This window comes from Bombina bombina, chromosome 7 (genome assembly GCF_027579735.1).
Source record: "Bombina bombina isolate aBomBom1 chromosome 7, aBomBom1.pri, whole genome shotgun sequence".
NCBI classification, from domain to species: domain Eukaryota; kingdom Metazoa; phylum Chordata; class Amphibia; order Anura; family Bombinatoridae; genus Bombina; species Bombina bombina.
Genome location: NC_069505.1, coordinates 561,480,810 through 561,501,187, shown reverse-complemented (window position 1 = coordinate 561,501,187; position 20,378 = coordinate 561,480,810). Strand labels below are relative to the sequence as shown.

At 37.3% G+C, this 20,378-nt stretch overlaps 1 protein-coding gene across 1 annotated transcript in view; it reads left to right on the top strand.

Annotated features, from left to right (window-relative positions):
- Positions 1-20,378, top strand: part of TAP1 (transporter 1, ATP binding cassette subfamily B member) — a 61,318-nt gene that overhangs the window by 5,944 nt on the left and 34,996 nt on the right. Inside the window, exons 2-10 of the mRNA XM_053721932.1 lie at positions 1-505; positions 1,404-1,518; positions 2,186-2,316; positions 2,470-2,675; positions 10,405-10,602; positions 10,708-10,836; positions 12,483-12,668; positions 13,431-13,604; positions 13,711-13,870. The exon at positions 1-505 is cut by the window's left edge and continues 18 nt beyond it. Coding sequence (XP_053577907.1) covers positions 1-505; positions 1,404-1,518; positions 2,186-2,316; positions 2,470-2,675; positions 10,405-10,602; positions 10,708-10,836; positions 12,483-12,668; positions 13,431-13,604; positions 13,711-13,870 — 1,804 coding nt within the window. The remainder of the gene's footprint in view (positions 506-1,403; positions 1,519-2,185; positions 2,317-2,469; positions 2,676-10,404; positions 10,603-10,707; positions 10,837-12,482; positions 12,669-13,430; positions 13,605-13,710; positions 13,871-20,378) is intronic.

The following is a 20,378-nucleotide window of genomic DNA, read 5'->3' as shown; positions in this document are numbered from 1 at the left end:
TTGCTCTGGATGTTCACCTCCTTCGTCCTCCTAGATATTACCACTCTTAGCATTGGGAGAGTATTCGTCAATGACTTCCCGGGCCTTGATAGCCCCCTCCTCCAGACTTGGTTGGTGAGTCTGGTACGGTTGGTGATCCTGAACTTGAGTGTTTGTCTGATGAGCTCTTACTGCAAGATACCCCTATGGCTACAGGGAGAAGTACTTCCCTTGTCTTGTTCAGTTCTCAGCCTCTTGGTTCCTTCAAGCGTAACATTAAGCGCCCTACTCTCACCACATAACAGCGCAGAGGTTTTGTATGGCTGTTGGTGCTGGGACCTATTTATATTGAGTTATCTGTTCACTATGACCTCAGCTGTTCTGTGGCATAATCTCTTTCCCAAATTTGAGAAGGAAAACATAGAGGAGAAGACTTCAGGTTCAGTGGGGAGATTACTTGTCCTTTTGCGGCCCTACATTCTCAGATTCCTACTGGTGGCAGTTTTTCTGGTACTCTCGTCATGGTGTAAGTAAAGTTCTCAGTATCTAGTCTAAGGGTAACTGTTATTATAAGCAAATAAAGTGTGGGGGTGATAGAAGATCGTAGCATAGAGGCAAAACATGAATTAATCATATGAACACAAAATATGAGTGGAAGAGGTAAAAGACATGAGAACAAGAGTTGTAAATGGAAAAGGTTAAATACATTAATAAAGAACATAAAATGAGGATGGGAGATTATGAAAAACATTAAGCAAAAATAATTAAAACCAGAGCACTAAAGATGAAAGATATTAGAGTAGAAATTGGGGAGGAGTTAAGGAACTTGGGAGAAACGAGTAGACAAGAGGAGGGAGAAATATTTAAGTTTAGAGGCAAATTGACCTGAAAGTAGAGGAATTGAGTAGGAGAGCAAAGGAGGAAGAAGCATAGAAAGAAGGAATTAAAATTATTGGGAAAAGGAGGGAGGGACTTGGAAAACAAAAAGGTGAAATGATTTGGCAGAGTAGAGGAAGGAGGGCATTGGATAATATTTTTAACTTATAGAAAAGCTTATCAAATTATATATCTAAAAAACATTAATGGGAAATTCTGTAGAAAAATCATTAGATACATTTTTTTAATAGACTAAAACATACCCACATTAAGGTAAGTGGAGATATACATATGGGAGCTATGCTAAGACCAGGGAATAATATGGAAGACAAGAGGAAGGGGGACATGGCAGAGAAGAAGAGAAGATTGAGAAGAACATGGGATAGATGAGATAACTATGGTAGAGAAGATGGAAGGACAAACTGTATATATCATTACCAGGATTCTAACTAATGTTATATTGACCTTTTGTCATTAGTACAGGGCTCTATGAAGACTGCTGTTAAATTTGTGTTTACTTCATATGTCATCACCTCTTCCTATTACAGGGGAGATGGCCATACCCACTTATACAGGGCGTATGACAGACTGGATCCTCAACAAGGAAGACCCTTCAGCCTTTAACAGAGCCATCACCGCTATGAGTATGATCACAATAGCTAGGTGAGAACTTCTTATAAGAAAACCTCCAAGTAGGTGGGATGTGTCACTTGACTCCTCTACGTACATGTTTTCATGATTACCTCATTATGTTATCCCAATCCTTTCCTCCCTATCCTTTTTATGGAATGTTGAATCTATAGAAACTGAAAATGTGTGTATGAATGTCTGAAGTGACTTCAATTTCACATGGTTAGTATCATGATATAAATGAAGAGTTTCACTATTGTGATATAATACCAATATGTCAATATATATAAGATGTAATATGTCAGAGTTTATTATGTTGACAAGATAAGTGATAAATGAAGGTTTATTAACAGATGCAAATAGTGCACAGCAGGTTTGATCAAGGCTACTTATGAAGCTACGTTCAAGACTGTAACAGATACGGGAATCTTGAGTAAAAAACTTGAATCCATAATACGAAAACACTATGAGCTTGGCCACTTCAGTCGCTATGTTTCCGATTGCTGTATGCTCGATATTATTATCCCTTTTATTGGTAGTCTTGTCCACAATGTCTAAGTTGTTATAAGGATATAGCTATTCCATTAGGAGACCAAACAAAATCTATAATGACGATCATGTTCATAATCCTTCAGTCATATTTTTGCAACTTTGTCCATGCCTTTCTTTAAATTATTTTGTAATTTTTTTTATTTCTCAGTACTGTGACCGAATTTTTCTGTGACTGTCTCTACACCATTACTATGAGCAAGATACACACTTGCACCCAAGGACAGTTGCTTCGATCTATCCTGAAGCAAGAAATTGCATTTTTTGACTCAATATCTACAGGTAAATAGAGTCAAATATTTTGTTTATGTTTTGGTAATTTTGTGGGAAGACAAAAAATTGGGCTTTGCTCTAGAAATAAATGAGAATGAAGCCATGTTTGGCACGTGACCTATTTTAATATCTATTCTTTATGCCTTGTTACGTCTACTGTAGGTGACCTTATGTCTCGAGTTACTACGGATACTGCTGCAATGAGTGAAAGTCTGACCAGTGATTTGAGTCTTCTGATGTGGTATTTTATGAGAGCCATCTTCCTCAGCTATTACATGCTTATTTTGTCCCCAAAGCTGACACTCTTTACAATCCTGTGTCTTTGTGTCATCACACTAGTGCCAAAGCTTATGGGCAACTTTTATCAGGTGAGACCAATATGTAAAATTATGTAGTCAGTGTGGTCACCATTGGAAGGGGAACAAACACCAGCAGGGTGTCCTAGGGATATTGAGGCAAGTTATTGACAAAATAACTTAAAGTCAGGGCACTGAGATATGATGTCAGATGTGGGTATAGTACAGACAGAGGTCTGAGGTGGTCATGGGGCTACCAAGGGGCTGCAGGGCAAGGTGCCTGATCTGATGTTTGATTGGCATGACTGGACTCTTAGTGAGACCACTCTTAAAAGGTTCCAGTCCTCTGGATTATAGTGTATATCACTAGTGGGTAAAGTAGTAAGTCAGCATTCCCTAGAGATGTCAACAAGCAAATTCTGTAACCTTGGTTAAAATGCTTTAAAAATGCCTAAACCAGCTATGTGATTTGAGCATTTTGAAAACTCATGCAATAACATGGTTTTCTAATGGAATGAAATTTGAAAACCCTGCAAAAACATGTAGCACTGCTCTTCTAATGGATTAAAATATTAACTAGTGCACATATGAGGTATTATTTGAAGTATGAGACTATGGCCTCTAGTTATCAATGTGTCTACTTACCTGCCTTCGCCGGTTCAATACGCCCGCCTAAGCTCGCCTTCCATCACCGCCGCGGACCTGAAAAAATTCACCTAAGTTATCAAAAAAACTGTCAAAAAGCCACGCACCAAGTACGGGGCGATGAGCAGCGGACTGTGAGAGTTATCACTCATCCGATCTCGCTGCTCTTCGGCTTTTTGACAGCTTTATTAACAAGCTGTCACTAAGCACTCACACTAACTACACTGTTCTACCCCCTATACCGCCGCCCCCGGAGTCCCCCGCAACTAAATAAAGTTATTAACCCCTAAACCGCCGCTCCTAGACCCCGCCGCAACTCTTATAAATGTATTAACCCCTAAACCGCCGCTCCCGGACACCGCCGCCACCTACATTATACCTAGTAACCCCTATCCTGCCCCCCCTATACCGCCGCCACCTATAATAAATTTATTAACCCCTATCCTGTGGATCCCGGACCTCGCCGCAACTAAATAAATAGTTTAACCCCTAAACCGCCGCTCCCGGACCCCGCCGCAACCTATATTAAACTTATTAACCCCTAATCTGCCCCCCTACACCGTCGCCCCTATAATAAATGTATTAACCCCAATCCTGCCCCCCCTACACCGTCGCCACCTATAATAAAGTTATTAACCCCTATCCTGCCCCCCCTACACCGCCGCCACTGTAATAAAATTATTAACCCCTAAACCTAAGTCTAACACTAACCCTAACACCCCCCTAACTTAAATATTAATTAAATAAATCTAAATAATATTTCTCTTATTAACTAAATTAATCCTATTTAAAACTAAATACTTACCTTTAAAATAAACCCTAATATAGCTACAATATAAATAATAATTATATTGTAGCTATCTTAGGATTTATTTTTATTTTACAGGCAAATTTCAATTTATTTTAACTAGGTACAATAGCTGTTTAAATAGTTATTAACTATTTAATAGCTACCTAGTTAAAATAAAGAGAAATTTACCTGTAAAATAAAAACTAACCTAAATTACAATTACACCTAACACTACACTATACTTTAATAAATTAATCCTATTTAAAACTAAATACTTACCTGTAAAATAAACCCTAAGATAGCTACAATGTAATTAATAATTACATTGTAGCTATTTTAGGATTTATATTTATTTTACAGGTAACTTTGTATTTATTTTAGCTAGTTAGAATAGTTATTAAATAGTTATTAACTATTTAATAACTACCTAGCTAAAAGAAATACAAAATTACCTGTAAAATAAATCCTAACCTAAGTTACAATTAAACCTAACACTACACTATCATTAAATTAGTTAAATAAATTAGCTACAAATAACTACAATTAAATTAAATAAACTAACTAAAGTACAAAAAATAAAAAAAGCTAAGTTACAAAAAATAAAAAAAATAAGTTACAAACATTTAAAAAATATTACAACAATTTTAAGCTACTTACACCTAATCTAAGTCCCCTATTAAAATAACAAAGCCCCCCAAAATAAAAAAAAATCCCTACCCTATTCTACATTAAAAAGTTACCAGCTCTATTACCTTACCAGCCCTTAAAAGGGCCTTTTGCGGGGCATGCCCCAAAGAAAACAGCTCTTTTGCATGTAAAATAAAAATACAACCCCCCCCCAACATTAAAACCCACCACCCACATACCCCTAATCTAACCCAAACCCCCCTTAAATAAACCTAACACTACCCCCCTGAAGATCATCCTACCTTGAGCCGTCTTCAGCCAGCCGACCACCGATGGAACCGAAGAGGAGATCCAGAGCGGCAGAAGTCATCATCCAAGGGGCGCTGAAGAAGTCTTCCATCCGATAGAAGTCAACATCCAGGCGGCGCTGAAGAAGTCTTCCATCCGATAGAAGTCTTCATCCATGCGGCGTCTTCAATCTTCATCCATCCGGAGCGGAGCCATCTTCAGACGAGCCGACGCGGAGCCATCCTCTTCTTCCTGATGACTAACGACGAATGAAGGTTCCTTTAAGGGACGTCATCCAAGATGGCGTCCCTTCAATTCTGATTGGCTGATAGGATTCTATCAACCAATCGGAATTAAGGTAGGAAAAATCTGATTAGCTGATTGAATCAGCCAATCGGATCGGAACAGCCAATAGAATGCAAGCTCAATCTGATTGGCTGATTGGATCAGCCAATCGGATTGAACTTCAATCTGATTGGCTGATTCAATCAGCCAATCAGATTTTTCCTACCTTAATTCCGATTGGCTGATAGAATCCTATCAGCCAATCAGAATTGAAGGGACGCCATCTTGGATGACGTCCCTTAAAGGAACCTTCATTCGTCGTTAGTTGTCGGGAAGAAGAGGATGGCTCCACGTCGGCTCGTCTGAAGATGGCTCCCTCCGCTCCGGATGGATGAAGATTGAAGACGCCGCATGGATGAAGACTTCTATCGGATGGAAGACTTCTTCAGCGCCGCCTGGATGTTGACTTCTATCGGATGGAAAACTTCTTCAGCGCCCCTTGGATGATGACTTCTGCCGCTCCGGATCTCCTCTTCGGTTCCATCGGGGGTCGGCTGGCTGAAGGTGGCTCAAGATAGGATGATCTTCAGGGGGGTAGTGTTAGGTTTATTTAAGGGGGGTTTGGGTTAGATTAGGGGTATGTGGGTGGTGGGTTTTAATGTTGGGGGGGGTTGTATTTTTATTTTACAGGCAAAAGAGCTGTTTTCTTTGGGGCATGTCCCGCAAAAGGCCCTTTTAAGGGCTGGTAAGGTAATAGAGCTGGTAACTTTTTAATGTAGAATAGGGTAGGGAATTTTTTTATTTTGGGGGGCTTTGTTATTTTATTAGGGGGCTTAGATTATGTGTAAGTAGCTTAAAATTGTTGTAATATTTTTTAAATGTTTGTAACTTATTTTTTTTATTTTTTGTAACTTAGCTTTTTTTATTTTTTGTACTTTAGTTAGTTTATTTAATTTAATTGTTATTTGTAGCTAATTTATTTAACTAATTTAATGATAGTGTAGTGTTAGGTTTAATTGTAACTTAGGTTAGGATTTATTTTACAGGTAATTTTGTATTTCTTTTAGCTAGGTAGTTATTAAATAGTTAATAACTATTTAATAACTATTCTAACTAGCTAAAATAAATACAAAGTTACCTGTAAAATAAATATAAATCCTAAAATAGCTACAATGTAATTATTAATTACATTGTAGCTATCTTAGGGTTTATTTTACAGGTAAGTATTTAGTTTTAAATAGGATTAATTTATTAAAGTATAGTGTAGTGTTAGGTGTAATTGTAACTTAGGTTAGTTTTTATTTTACAGGTAAATTTCTCTTTATTTTAACTAGGTAGCTATTAAATAGTTAATAACTATTTAATAGCTATTGTACCTAGTTAAAATAAATTGAAATTTGCCTGTAAAATAAAAATAAATCCTAAGATAGCTACAATATAATTATTATTTATATTGTAGCTATATTAGGGTTTATTTTAAAGGTAAGTATTTAGTTTTAAATAGGATTAATTTAGTTAATAAGTGAAATATTATTTAGATTTATTTAATTAATATTTAAGTTAGGGGGGTGTTAGGGTTAGTGTTAGACTTAGGTTTAGGGGTTAATAATTTTATTACAGTGGCGGCGGTGTAGGGGGGCAGGATAGGGGTTAATAACTTTATTATAGGTGGCGACGGTGTAGGGGGGGCAGGGTTGGGGTTAATAAATGTATTATAGCGGCGGCGGTGTAGGGGGGGCAGGATAGGGGTTAATAGGTATAATGTAGATGGCGGCGGGGTCCAGGAGCGGCGGTTTAGGGGTTAATACATATATTATAGTTGCGGCGGGGACCCGGAGCGGCGGTTTAGGGGTTAACATATTTATTATAGCTTGCGGTGGGCTCCAGGAGCGGCGGTTTAGGGGGTAAACACTTTATTTAGCTGCGGCGGTGTAGGGGCACAGATTAGGGGTGTTTAGACTAGGGATACATGTTAGGGTGTTAGGTGTAGACAGCTCCCATAGGAATCAATGGGATGTCTGGCAGGAGCGAACATGAACGAAGCTTACGTCACTAAATTCTACTTTTGCCGGTGTCTAGGGCTTGATAACTAAGGCGAATCAGCCTCGCCACAAATACGCTGCGGAATTCCAGCGTATTTGAGATTGACGGCTTGATAACTATGGGCCTATGACACAGTGACGCTTACTTACATATTGCAGGAGATCAGTGGTTTTCAAAACTGTCCTCAGGCCTCTCTAACAGGCCAGATTTCCAGGATTACCTTGGGTGACAGCAGATTAATAAGCATGTTTACTAATCAGCAAATTATTTCATCTGTACTCCAGTTGAAATATCTTCAAAATCTGGCCTATCAGGGACGCCCGAGGGAAGGTTTGAAAACCCCTTCATTAGATGCATTCAGTGAGTATAGTTGAGTTTCCCCTTGTGGTCAGTAGTGGTATTACATAAAATATGCTGCTGATATAGTGACACATACTGGACAAGTTGTGTATTGCTTTATCTATATATTTTGGTATGATACACTGGGTAAAATTTACAGTGGTATGATACAGTGGAACAATGTAGCCCAGTCGCTTAAACTTCACTGACCCCATCAGCCTCTCCAGTTTCTATGCTATGGACCAGATTCATTAAAGCTCACTTATCTTTCCATTTTTATTGAATCAGCTGCACAAAACAACATATAAACTGTTTTTCAGAGCCCCATTGTTTTCTAAGAGATTCTCAGCCTCTCCTCTTTGTGCAGTTTTTTTGGTGGGAATTTCCTTTGCGAGTTCTGCCAGCTCATAGACCCAGGGCAGGGGGTTTATAAATATAGGTTCTTGACTAATTTCACAGCCAATTCAGATGTGTTTTTTTTGTAATATTAAAGATCTCTGGCCAAGTGATTGATGTAACAGCCTCTAAAAATGGCTTGTCTAGAGCAGTGTTTCTTAAAGGGACACTGAACCCAATTTTTTTTCTTTTGTGATTCAGATAGAGCATACAATTTTAAGCAACTTTCTAATTTACTCCTATTATCAAATTTTCTTTATTCTCTTGGTATATTTATTTGAAATGCAAGAATGTAAGTTTAGATGCCGGTCCATTTTTGGTGAACAACCTAGGTTGTTTTTGCTGATTGGTGGATAAATTCATCCACCAAAAAAGTGCTGTCCAGAGTCCTGAACTAATAAAAAAGCTTAGATGCCTTCTTTTTCAAATAAAGATAGCAAGAGAACAAATAAAAATTGATAATAAGAGTAAATTAGAAAGTTGCTTAAAGTGGCATGCTCTATCTGAATCACGAAAGGAAAAATTTGGGTTCAGTGTCCCTTTAACTCCAGTCCTCATTACCCTTAACAGGCCAGATTTTCATTATCTCTAAGCTAGAGCACAGGTGACATAATCAGCTGATCAGTAACCATGGTAACTAACCTGCTCTCACCCTTCAGATGATTATTTCACCTGTGCTCTAGTTAAGATATAATGAATATGTGGCAGTTAAGGGTAATGAGGACTGGAGTTGATAAACATTGGCCTAGAAGGTGTAACTGGTCTTTTATATTGCATAGATCTGACCTTTTTTGCACACTAAAAGGACAGTACTATCAAAATTAAACTTTCATGATTCAGATAGAGCATGCAATTTTAATTTAATAACTTTAAAATTTAATTTTATTATCAAATGTTCTTTGTTCTTTTGATATCCTTTGTTGAAGAGTAAATCTAGGTAGGCGGATAGGAGCTTAGGAACGTTCACATGTCTTTAGCAGTCTATGGCAGCAGTATTTGGAACAATAAACAATGCTGCAAACACAGATACCAAAGGCACGTGCACGCTCCTGAGCTCACCAAGGATTCTTATATAACAAAGGATTCCAAGAGAAATAAGCAAAATCAATAATAGAAGAAAATTTGGAATACACTATCCAGTCAATTTAAAGGTGCATGAAACCCAAACTTTTTCTTTCATGATGCCAATAGATCATACAATTCTAAACAACTTTTTAATTTACTTCTATTATCTAATTTGCGTCATTCTCTTGGTATCCTTTGTTTAAGAAGCAGTAATGCACTACTGGGAGCTAGCTGAAAGCTAATGACAAGAAGCATCCACCAATCAGCAGCTTCTGAGCCTACCTAGGTATACTTTTCAGCAAAGAACACAATGAAAACTAAACAAATTAGATGATATAAATGAATTGGAAAGTTATTTACAATTGCCTGCTCTATCTAAATCATGGAAGAAATAAAAGTGACTTTCGTGTCCCTTTAAGTTTAATTTTGACTTTATTTTATTTTTCTCTGTTAGGAGTATCATAGAGTAGAGTGACTATTTAATTTTATCCTGTAATCTCTATTTTGCAGTTGCTATTGTAAAGCAGTTTCCTTTAAAGGGACATAATACCTATATACTAAATCACCTCAAAGTGATGCAGCCTAGCTGTAAAAAGCTGACAAGAAAATATCACCTGAAGATCTCTATGCAAAAAAGGAAGATATTTACCTCACAATTTGTATAATCTCTCTATAGTAAATGCTCTGTGAACAGTTATCCGTCAGCTCCTCTCAGCTGCATTTAATTTATAAAACAAAATAAATAAAACAGCCAATCAGCTTAATCAGCGCTGATGTCATGTTGCTTTTCTTGTCATCTTATGAGGTTTTACTTAAATGGAGGAGATAAATAACATGACTGTGCCTGCACATGCCAGAATGCATGCTACCTTCCAAGTGCTGGGACTAGCATCCTGATTGGCTGTTTAAAGTCCCTTTACAATGGGATGTGGCTACTGAGGAAATTTTGAGGTAAATTATCTTTCTATTCTACATAGAGATGTTCAGGTGATATTTTCTAGTCAGCTTTTTACATCTGTGCTGAATCACTTTCAAGTGCCTCAACGTATGGGTATAATGTCCCTTTAATTAGAATCAATTCAGTTTTCAGTTGGAATATTCTAAGTGTCAGGGAATATGCTAAGCTTCATATAATTAAAAAAAATGTATAATTGCAATATTCAGATAATTGGAAGAGAAAAAAGGGTAATAAAATCTGACAACATTTCCTATATCTCATACTGTATATAAGTCATATCACCAATAGACCTTGGTTGGAGTGTGAGGATAATGGTAGCTATATTACTGTGAGACAATATGTTTATTTATGTCATTTATTTACAGAAACAAGCTGTGAAAGTCCAAGAATCTCTCTCTAAAGCCAACCAGGTAGCTATGGAAACTATTTCTAACATGAAGACTGTCAGAAGTTTCGCTAATGAAGAAGGCGAATGTCGACGCTATGAGTCAAAGTTGCACGACACCTTCCAACTCAACAAAAGAGAAGCCGTTGCCTATGGATGTTCCAGTTTAGCCAACAGTGTGAGTTCTACAAAAAATAAATAAGATACCAAAATTCAAGATTATTTTCATTTTTGAATTGAGTGTGTTTTTAACCTTTTTCCTATGTGCTGTTCTCCTGGACAGATGACCAGTCTGGCTCTGAAAGTTGGAATTCTCTATTTTGGGGGTCGTCTGGTGACCCGTGGAGAGGTCAGCGGAGGCAGTTTGGTGTCATTTGTCCTGTACGAACTTCAGTTTACTTCAGCAATAGAAGTGAGTGATGAAACAAGCAGGTTTATTCTTGCTAATTCTAACCACATTGGGATCGATTACAAGTGAAGCGCAAACTGTTTTGCCCAAGCGATATTGTCTTTTTTGCAAGCCTTTTTCATTGCGCTGATATTACAAGTTGAGCGAAATTGCAATTGTGCTAGCACAATCACCATTTATGCTTCAGTCCTTGATCTCAGAGCTGTGGTTAACTGTTTTCTCAAAACAAAAAAATTGCACAAAACAGTTAAAAAATACATTACAAAGTACAGTTACACTCATATTAACACTGTCCAATAAAAATTATTTAAAAAAAAATATTGCACAAAATGTTTTAAGGGCTCAAAGATATGAGATCTCGGGTGTTAAAAAAACTATACAGTGCAGCGTTTTTTAAAAATACTTACCTTTTTCTTTAGCAAACCCGGACCAGCGATCCTCTGCCCCCAACTCCTCTGTACTTACCTCAGAAATGACAAAACTAGCTTCCTCCAATCATGGCGTGCACCCCAGAGCGTCTAGCTTGTGAGGCCACTTCGTGATTGGAGGAAGCCGGTTTCTTCATTAAGATGCTAAGTACAGTATAAAAACCAGGCAGGGGATCGCCGGTCCGGGTTTGCTAAAGAAAAGTTAAGTATTTTTTAAAAACGCTGCAATGTAAAGTTTAATGAATGAAAGTGCCCCTGTTTTAATATATATATGGTTATATATTTGTGCATATATATTAATGTATTTATGTGTATATGTATTTACAGTTATCTATTCACATATAAAAACATTAATATATATGTACACATATATAGACATATATACAGTATAGGTGCATTAGAGCCCTTTGCCATTAAAGAAACAGTCAACACCAGAATGTTTGTTGTTTTTAAAAAAAAAGATAATCCCTTATTTACCCATTCCCCAGTTTTTCATAACAAACACAGTTATATTAATGCACGTTTTACCTCTGTTATTACCTTGTATCTAAACCTCTGCAGACTGCCCCCTTATTTCATTTTTTTTTACAGACTTGCATTTTAGCCAGTCCGTTCTCATTACTCAGTAAATTCACGTGCATGAGCTCAATGTTATCTATATGAAACACATGAACTAACGCCCTCTAGTGGTGAAAAACTGTCAAAATGCATTTAGATTAAAACATATTTATGCAATATTTATGTATAATAAAGATTTTAAATATGTATTTACTGTAAATATTTCACATTTGCTAATGCGAATATGCTATGTTATTTGCGCAATGGGTGTTTTTTCCCAGCAATTTATTTTTCTCCATTGACTTCTATGAGAAATGAGAAAATGCGATGGTGTTTGCGCGATCTCGGGTGTTAGTTTTTTTCTCTCCTTTTTTTTCTCCATTGATTTAAAGGGGGAACACTTGCACGAGCACGAGAAAACTTAAGTTAGGATTTTCGCGCTATTCATGTTAACGCTAAAGAAAAAATATGTTTTTTTGGAACTTGTAATACGAACGCACCCCGACTAGCGCAAAAAGCTTAACTCTTTCTGAGTTTTTGCGATTGCGGGGAAAAAAATACAGCGTCACTTGTAACCTAGCCCATTTTGTTTACAGGTTATACATTATTGTCACATAGAAATACATAATGACCCTCACATTTTCTGTCTTTCTTTGTATAAAGGTGCTAATGAGATTTTATCCCGATGTCAAAAAAGCAGTGGGGTCTTCTGAGAAGATCTTTGAGTACATGGACCGGATCCCCAAGATAACCCTTTCAGGAAATCTGACTTCTACCATAAAAGGACACGTCCAATTCCAGAAGGTCAAATTTGCTTATCCCACACGTACAGATACTCTGGCTCTACAGGTAATACAATAATAATTTGAGGAAGGCCATCTTTTTCCGCACACATATATAGAACTTTAAATACATTGGCAGTGAGCATTAAAGGGACACGAAACTCAATTTTTTTCTTTGATGATTCAGATAGAACATGTCATTTCAAACTACTTTCTAATTTACTTCTATTATCCAATATTCTTTATTCTCTTGGTATCTGTTGTTGAAAAGCAGAGCTCAGGAGTGTGCACGTGTCTGGAGCACAATATTGCAGCAGTTGTGTAAGAATGTTATCCATTTGCAAGAGCACTATTTCCTGCCATGAAGTGCTTCAGACTCATACCTAAGTATCTCTTCAATAAAGAATACCAGAGGAACAAAGCAAATTTAATAATAAACATAAACTAGAACATTTTTAATCTCTCTGAATCGCAAAATGAAAATTTGTGGGTTTCAGATCCCTTTAACTTTCAGCTTGTACACTGGCATTTCCAGATTCCTTCTTACATACACTGGCAGTGGCATATTTTTTTATGACTTATGGCACACAGTGCCATCTTTCTTTTCATACACATGTAAGCAAAGCAATTGAAGCTTCTTTCCTAAACTATCAGGCAGTCCAAAGTTCCTCCCTAAACTCAACAAATGTCCTCATTTCTATGGGATAGGTTGTGCCACCTTCTTACTCACACAAATAGTCCATATACATCGTACACAAACACCCAGTGCAGTTCATCTTTCACCATAAACATATCAAACTCAACTCATGAACCCTACATTTGCCTTCAGGATGTATCATTTGAACTTCGACCAGGTGAAGTTACAGCTTTGGTTGGCTCTTGTGATGCAGGAAAATCCACCATTGTGCAGCTACTGCTGAGGTTTTATGAACCACAAGCTGGTAAAATTCTTCTAGATGGAAAGCCTTTGTCAGAATATGAAAACAGTTATTACCGGAAGAAGGTTGGTCTCTATAATATTATTTACTGCACATTGTATCTTAGACATCACATTCTTTCTCTTACTTTTTTGTTCATCTCTAACTTATCTTTTCACCACAAACTTTCAGGTTACAGTGGTGAGTCAGGAGCCAACTCTCTTTGCCCGTTCCTTGCAAGACAACATTGCCTATGGGATTGGTGATGTACCTTGTGATACTGTGAAACAAGCCTCTGAAATGATGAACGCTCACGGCTTCATAGAAAGCATGGCTGATGGATATCGCACAGGTAATGACCATATGGTGCTCTTTTGGGATATTTGTTTTCTAATACAAATAGATATTTTAGCTTTTATGGTTTCTTTGATCTTTGTTTATGGATATAATTACTCTGCAAGGGAATCTAAAAAGGTGAAAGAATGGGGTGGTCATGAGCAAATCTAACACCAATTATTGAGAAACTTTTACATTTTGGAATAAAAAATAGGCAGGCTGCCCATTACTTAAAGTGACACTTAAGTCAAAATTAAACTTTCATGATTCAGATAGAGCACACAATTTTAAACAACTTACAATTCTATTCCATTATCTAAATGTGCACAATCTTTTTATATATACACATTCTGAGGCACCAACTCCTACTGAGCATGTGCAAAAAAGTCACACAATATATATATATATATATACTTATGTGCGTTTAGTGATTGGATGAAGGCTGTCACATGATGCAGCTCTGAGGCGGCGGACAGAAATCAACCCGATCGAATACGATTGGATTGATTGACACCCCCTGCTAGCGGCCGCTAATCTGCAGGGGGCGACATTGCACCAGCAGTTCACAAGAACTGTTGGTGCAATGATAAATGCTGACAGCGTATGCTGTCGGCATTTATCAATGTGCAGTGGACATTATACGCTTCTTCGTATCATGTCTGCTCGCACAATAATAATTCGGCCCCTATGTGCTATTGCGTTGCGTTGTATTTATCTTTAATACTATCCTCCTGTGTTTAGTGGTCATTTAAAAGGGACAAGATTTGGAAAAACAGAGCTGAAAAGAGACTTAGAATTTTTTTGTTAAAAAAAAAAGGTACAAATTAGCACTCAGGGGCATATTTATCAAGCGCCGTATGGAGCTTGAAGCCCCGTGTTTCTGGGGAGCCTTCAGGCTCGCCAGAAACACAAGTTATGTAGCAGAGGTCTAAAGACCGGTGCTCCATAACCTGTCGGCCTGCTCTGAGGCGGCGGACAGACAATACGATCGGGTTGATTGACAACCCCTGCTGGCGGCCGCGAATCTGCAGGGGGCGGTGTTGCACCAGCAGTTCACAAGAACTGCTGGTGCAATGATAAATGCATTTATCGTTGTGCGGCGGACATGATTCGCAATATTGGATCATGTCCGGTCGCACATTAATAAATAGGCCCCTCAATGTCAGGCAGTTGCTTCCAAGGCTAATAAGATATTAACATGAATAAAAAGGACAAGAGAATAAAAGATAATAATGTCCCTAAATAAATCCCCAGTAAGACCTCCCATTGGATATAATATAAAGAAATATAAAGGTTTCAGTGATGGGCTACACAATTAATAAGGGGATTGCAGGATTTGAAAGACCATTAAATGGACATGAAACAAAAAATAATTCTTTTATGATTTATATTAAGAATACAATTTAAAAAAAAGTTTCCAATTTACTTTTATTATCAAATTAGCTTTGTTTTCACTACTTATTATTTGTTGAAGAGATATCTAGATAGGTAGCGTGCACTGTCTTGAGCACTAAATGACAGGAAATAGTGCTGCCATCTAGTGCTCTTGTTAATGTATAACATTAGTACTAAATGACAGGAAATAGTGCTGCCATCTAGTGCTCTTGCTAATGTATAACATTAGTACTACATGACAGGAAATAGTGCTGCCATCTAGTGCTCTTGTTAATGTATAACATTAGTACTACATGACAGGAAATAGTGCTGCCATCTAGTGCTCTTGCTAATGTATAACATTAGTACTGCATGACAGGAAATAGTGCTGCCATCTAGTGCTCTTGTTAATGTATAACATTAGTGCTACATGACAGGAAATAGTGCTGCCATCTAGTGCTCTTGCTAATGTATAACATTAGTACTACATGACAGGAAATAGTGCTGCCATCTAGTGCTCTTGTTAATGTATAACATTAGTGCTACATGACAGGAAATAGTGCTGCCATCTAGTGCTCTTGCTAATGTATAACATTAGTAGTACATGACAGGAAATAGTGCGCCCATCTAGTGCTCTTGCTAATGTATAACATTAGTACTACATAACAGGAAATAGTGCTGCCATCTAGTGCTCTTGCTAATGTATAACATTAGTACTACATGACAGGAAATAGTGCTGCCATCTAGTGCTCTTGCTAATGTATAACATTAGTACTACATGACAGGAAATAGTGCGCCCATCTAGTGCTCTTGTTACTGTATAACATTAGTACTACATGACAGGAAATAGTGCTGCCATCTAGTGCTCTTGCTAATGTATAACATTAGTACTACATGACAGGAAATAGTGCTTCCATCTATTGCTCTTGCCAATTTATAACATTAGTACTACATGACAGGAAATGGTGCTGCCATCTAGTGCTCTTGCTAATGTATAACATTAGTACTACATGACAGGAAATAGTGCTGCCATCTAGTGCTCTTGCTAATGTATAACATTAGTACTACATGACAGGAAATAGTGCTGCCTTCTAGTGCTCTTGCTAATGTATAACATTAGTACTACATGACAGGAAATAGTGCTGCCATCTAGTGCTCTTGCTAATGTAAAACATTAGTACTACATAACAGGAAATAGTGCTGCCATCTAGTGCTCTTGCTAATGTATAATATTAGTACTACATGACAGGAAATAGTGCTGCCATCTAGTGCTCTTGCTAATGTATAACATTAGTACTACATGACAGGAAATAGTGCTGCCATCTAGTGCTCTTGTTAATGTATAATATTAGTACTACATGACAGGAAATAGTGCTGCCATCTTGTGCTCTTGCTAATGTATAACATTAGTACTACATGACAGGAAGTAGTGCTGCCATCTAGTGCTCTTGCTAATGTATAACATTAGTACTACATGACAGGAAATAGTGCTGCCCTCTAGTGCTCTTGCTAATGTATAACATTAGTACTACATGACAGGAAATAGTGCTGCCCTCTAGTGCTCTTGCTAATGTATAACATTAGTGCTACATAACAGGAAATAGTGCTACCATCTAGTGCTCTTGCTAATGTATAACATTAGTACTACATGACAGGAAATAGTGCTGCCCTCTAGTGCTCTTGCTAATGTATAACATTAGTACTACATGACAGGAAATAGTGCTGCCATCTAGTGCTCTTGCTAATGTATAACATTAGTACTACATGACAGGAAATAGAGCTACCATCTAGTGCTCTTGCTAATGTATAACATTAGTACTACATGACAGGAAATAGTACTGCCATCTAGTGCTCTTGCTAATGTATAACATTAGTACTACATAACAGGAAATAGTGCTGCCATCTAGTGCTCTTGTTAATGTATAAAATTAGTACTACATAACAGGAAATAGTGCTGCCATCTACTGCTCTTGCTAATGTATAACATTAGTACTACATAACAGGAAATAGTGCTGCCTTCTAGTGCTCTTACTAATGTATAACATTAGTACTACATGACAGGAAATAGTGCTGCCCTCTAGTGCTCTTGCTAATGTATAACATTAGTACTGCATGACAGGAAATAGTGCTGCCATCTAGTGCTCTTGTTAATGTATAACATTAGTGCTACATGACAGGAAATAGTGCTGCCATCTAGTGCTCTTGTTAATGTATAACATTAGTGCTACATGACAGGAAATAGTGCTGCCATCTAGTGCTCTTGCTAATGTATAACATTAGTACTACATGACAGGAAATAGTGCTACCATCTAGTGCTCTTGCTAATGTATAACATTAGTACTACATGACAGGAAATAGTACTGCCATCTAGTGCTCTTGCTAATGTATAACATTAGTACTACATAACAGGAAATAGTGCTGCCATCTAGTGCTCTTGTTAATGTATAAAATTAGTACTACATAACAGGAAATAGTGATGCCATCTACTGCTCTTGCTAATGTATAAAATTAGTACTACATAACAGGAAATAGTGCTGCCTTCTAGTGCTCTTACTAATGTATAACATTAGTACTACATGACAGGAAATAGTGCTGCCCTCAAGTGCTCTTGCTAATGTATAACATTAGTACTACATGACAGGAAATAGTGCTGCCATCTAGTGCTCTTGCTAATGTATAACATTAGTACTACATGACAGGAAATAGTGCTGCCATCTAGTGCTCTTGCTAATGTATAACATTAGTACTACATGACAGGAAATAGTGCTGCCATCTAGTGCTCTTGCTAATGTATAACATTAGTACTACATGACAGGAAATAGTGCTGCTATCTAGTGATCTTGCTAATGTATAACATCAGTAATACATAACAGGAAATAGTGCTGCCATCTAGTGATCTTGCTAATGTATAACATAAGTACTACATGACAGGAAATAGTGCTGCCATCTAGTGCTCTTGCTAATGTATAACATTAGTACTACATGACAGGAAATAGTGCTGCCATCTATTGCTCTTGCTAATGTATAACATTAGTACTACATGACAGGAAATAGTGCTACCATCTAGTGCTCTTGCTAATGTATAACATTAGTACTACATGACAGGAAATAGTGCTGCCATCTAGTGATCTTGCTAATGTATAACATTAGTACTACATGACAGGAAATAGTGCTGCCATCTAGTGCTCTTGCTAATGTATAACATTAGTATTACATGACAGGAAATAGTGCTGCCATCTAGTGATCTTGCTAATGTATAACATTAGTACTACATAACAGGAAATAGTGCTGCCATCTAGTGCTCTTGCTAATGTATAACATTAGTACTACATGACAGGAAATAGTGCTGCCATCTAGTGCTCTTACTAATGAATAACATTAGTACTACATGACAGGAAATAGTGCTGCCATCTAGTGCTCTTGCTAATGTATAACATTAGTACTACATAACAGGAAATAGTGCTGCCATCTAGTGCTCTTGCTAATGTATAACATTAGTACTACATGACAGGAAATAGTGCTGCCATCTAGTGATCTTGCTAATGTATAACATTAGTACTACATAACAAGAAATAGTGCTGCCATCTAGTGCTCTTGCTAATGTATAACATTAGTATTACATGACAGGAAATAGTGCTGCCATCTAGTGATCTTGCTAATGTATAACATTATTACTACATAACAGGAAATAGTGCTGCCATCTAGTGCTCTTGCTAATGTATAACATTAGTACTACATGACAGGAAATAGTGCTGCCATCTAGTGCTCTTGCTAATGTTTAACATCAGTATTACATGACAGGAAATAGTGCTGCCATCTAGTGATCTTGCTAATGTATAACATTAGTACTACATAACAGGAAATAGTGCTGCCATCTAGTGCTCTTGCTAATGTATAACATTAGTACTACATGACAGGAAATAGTGCTGCCATCTAGTGCTCTTACTAATGAATAACATTAGTACTACATGACAGGAAATAGTGCTGCCATCTAGTGATCTTGCTAATGTATGACATTAGTACTACATGACAGGAAATAGTGCTGCCATCTAGTGCTCTTGCTAATGTATAACATTAGTACTACATGACAGGAAATAGTGCTGCTATCTAGTGCTCTTGCTAATGTATAACATTAGTACTACATGACAGGAAATAGTGCTGCCATATAGTGCTCTTGCTAATGTATAACATTAGTACTACATGACAGGAAATAGTGCTGCCATCTAGTGCTCTTGTTAATGTATAATATTAGTACTACATGACAGGAAATAGTGCTGCCATCTTGTGCTCTTGCTAATGTATAACATTAGTACTACATGACAGGAAGTAGTGCTGCCATCTAGTGCTCTTGCTAATGTATAACATTAGTACTACATGACAGGAAATAGTGCTGCCCTCTAGTGCTCTTGCTAATGTATAACATTAGTACTACATGACAAGAAATAGTGCTGCCCTTTAGTGCTCTTGCTAATGTATAACATTAGTGCTACATAACAGGAAATAGTGCTACCATCTAGTGCTCTTGCTAATGTATAACATTAGTACTACATGACAGGAAATAGTGCTGCCCTCTAGTGCTCTTGCTAATGTATAACATTAGTACTACATGACAGGAAATAGTGCTGCAATCTAGTGCTCTTGCTAATGTATAACATTAGTACTACATGACAGGAAATAGTGCTGCCATCTAGTGCTCTTGCTAATGTATAACATTAGTACTACATGACAGGAAATAGTACTGCCATCTAGTGCTCTTGCTAATGTATAACATTAGTATTACATGACAGGAAATAGTGCTGCCATCTAGTGCTCTTGCTAATGTATAACATTAGTATTACATGACAGGAAATAGTGCTGTCATCTAGTGATCTTGCTAATGTATAACATTAGTACTACATAACAGGAAATAGTGCTGCCATCTAGTGCTCTTGCTAATGTATAACATTAGTACTACATGACAGGAAATAGTGCTGCCATCTAGTGCTCTTACTAATGAATAACATTAGTACTACATGACAGGAAATAGTGCTGCCATCTAGTGCTCTTGCTAATGTATAACATTAGTACTACATAACAGGAAATAGTGCTGCCATCTAGTGCTCTTGCTAATGTATAACATTAGTACTACATGACAGGAAATAGTGCTGCCA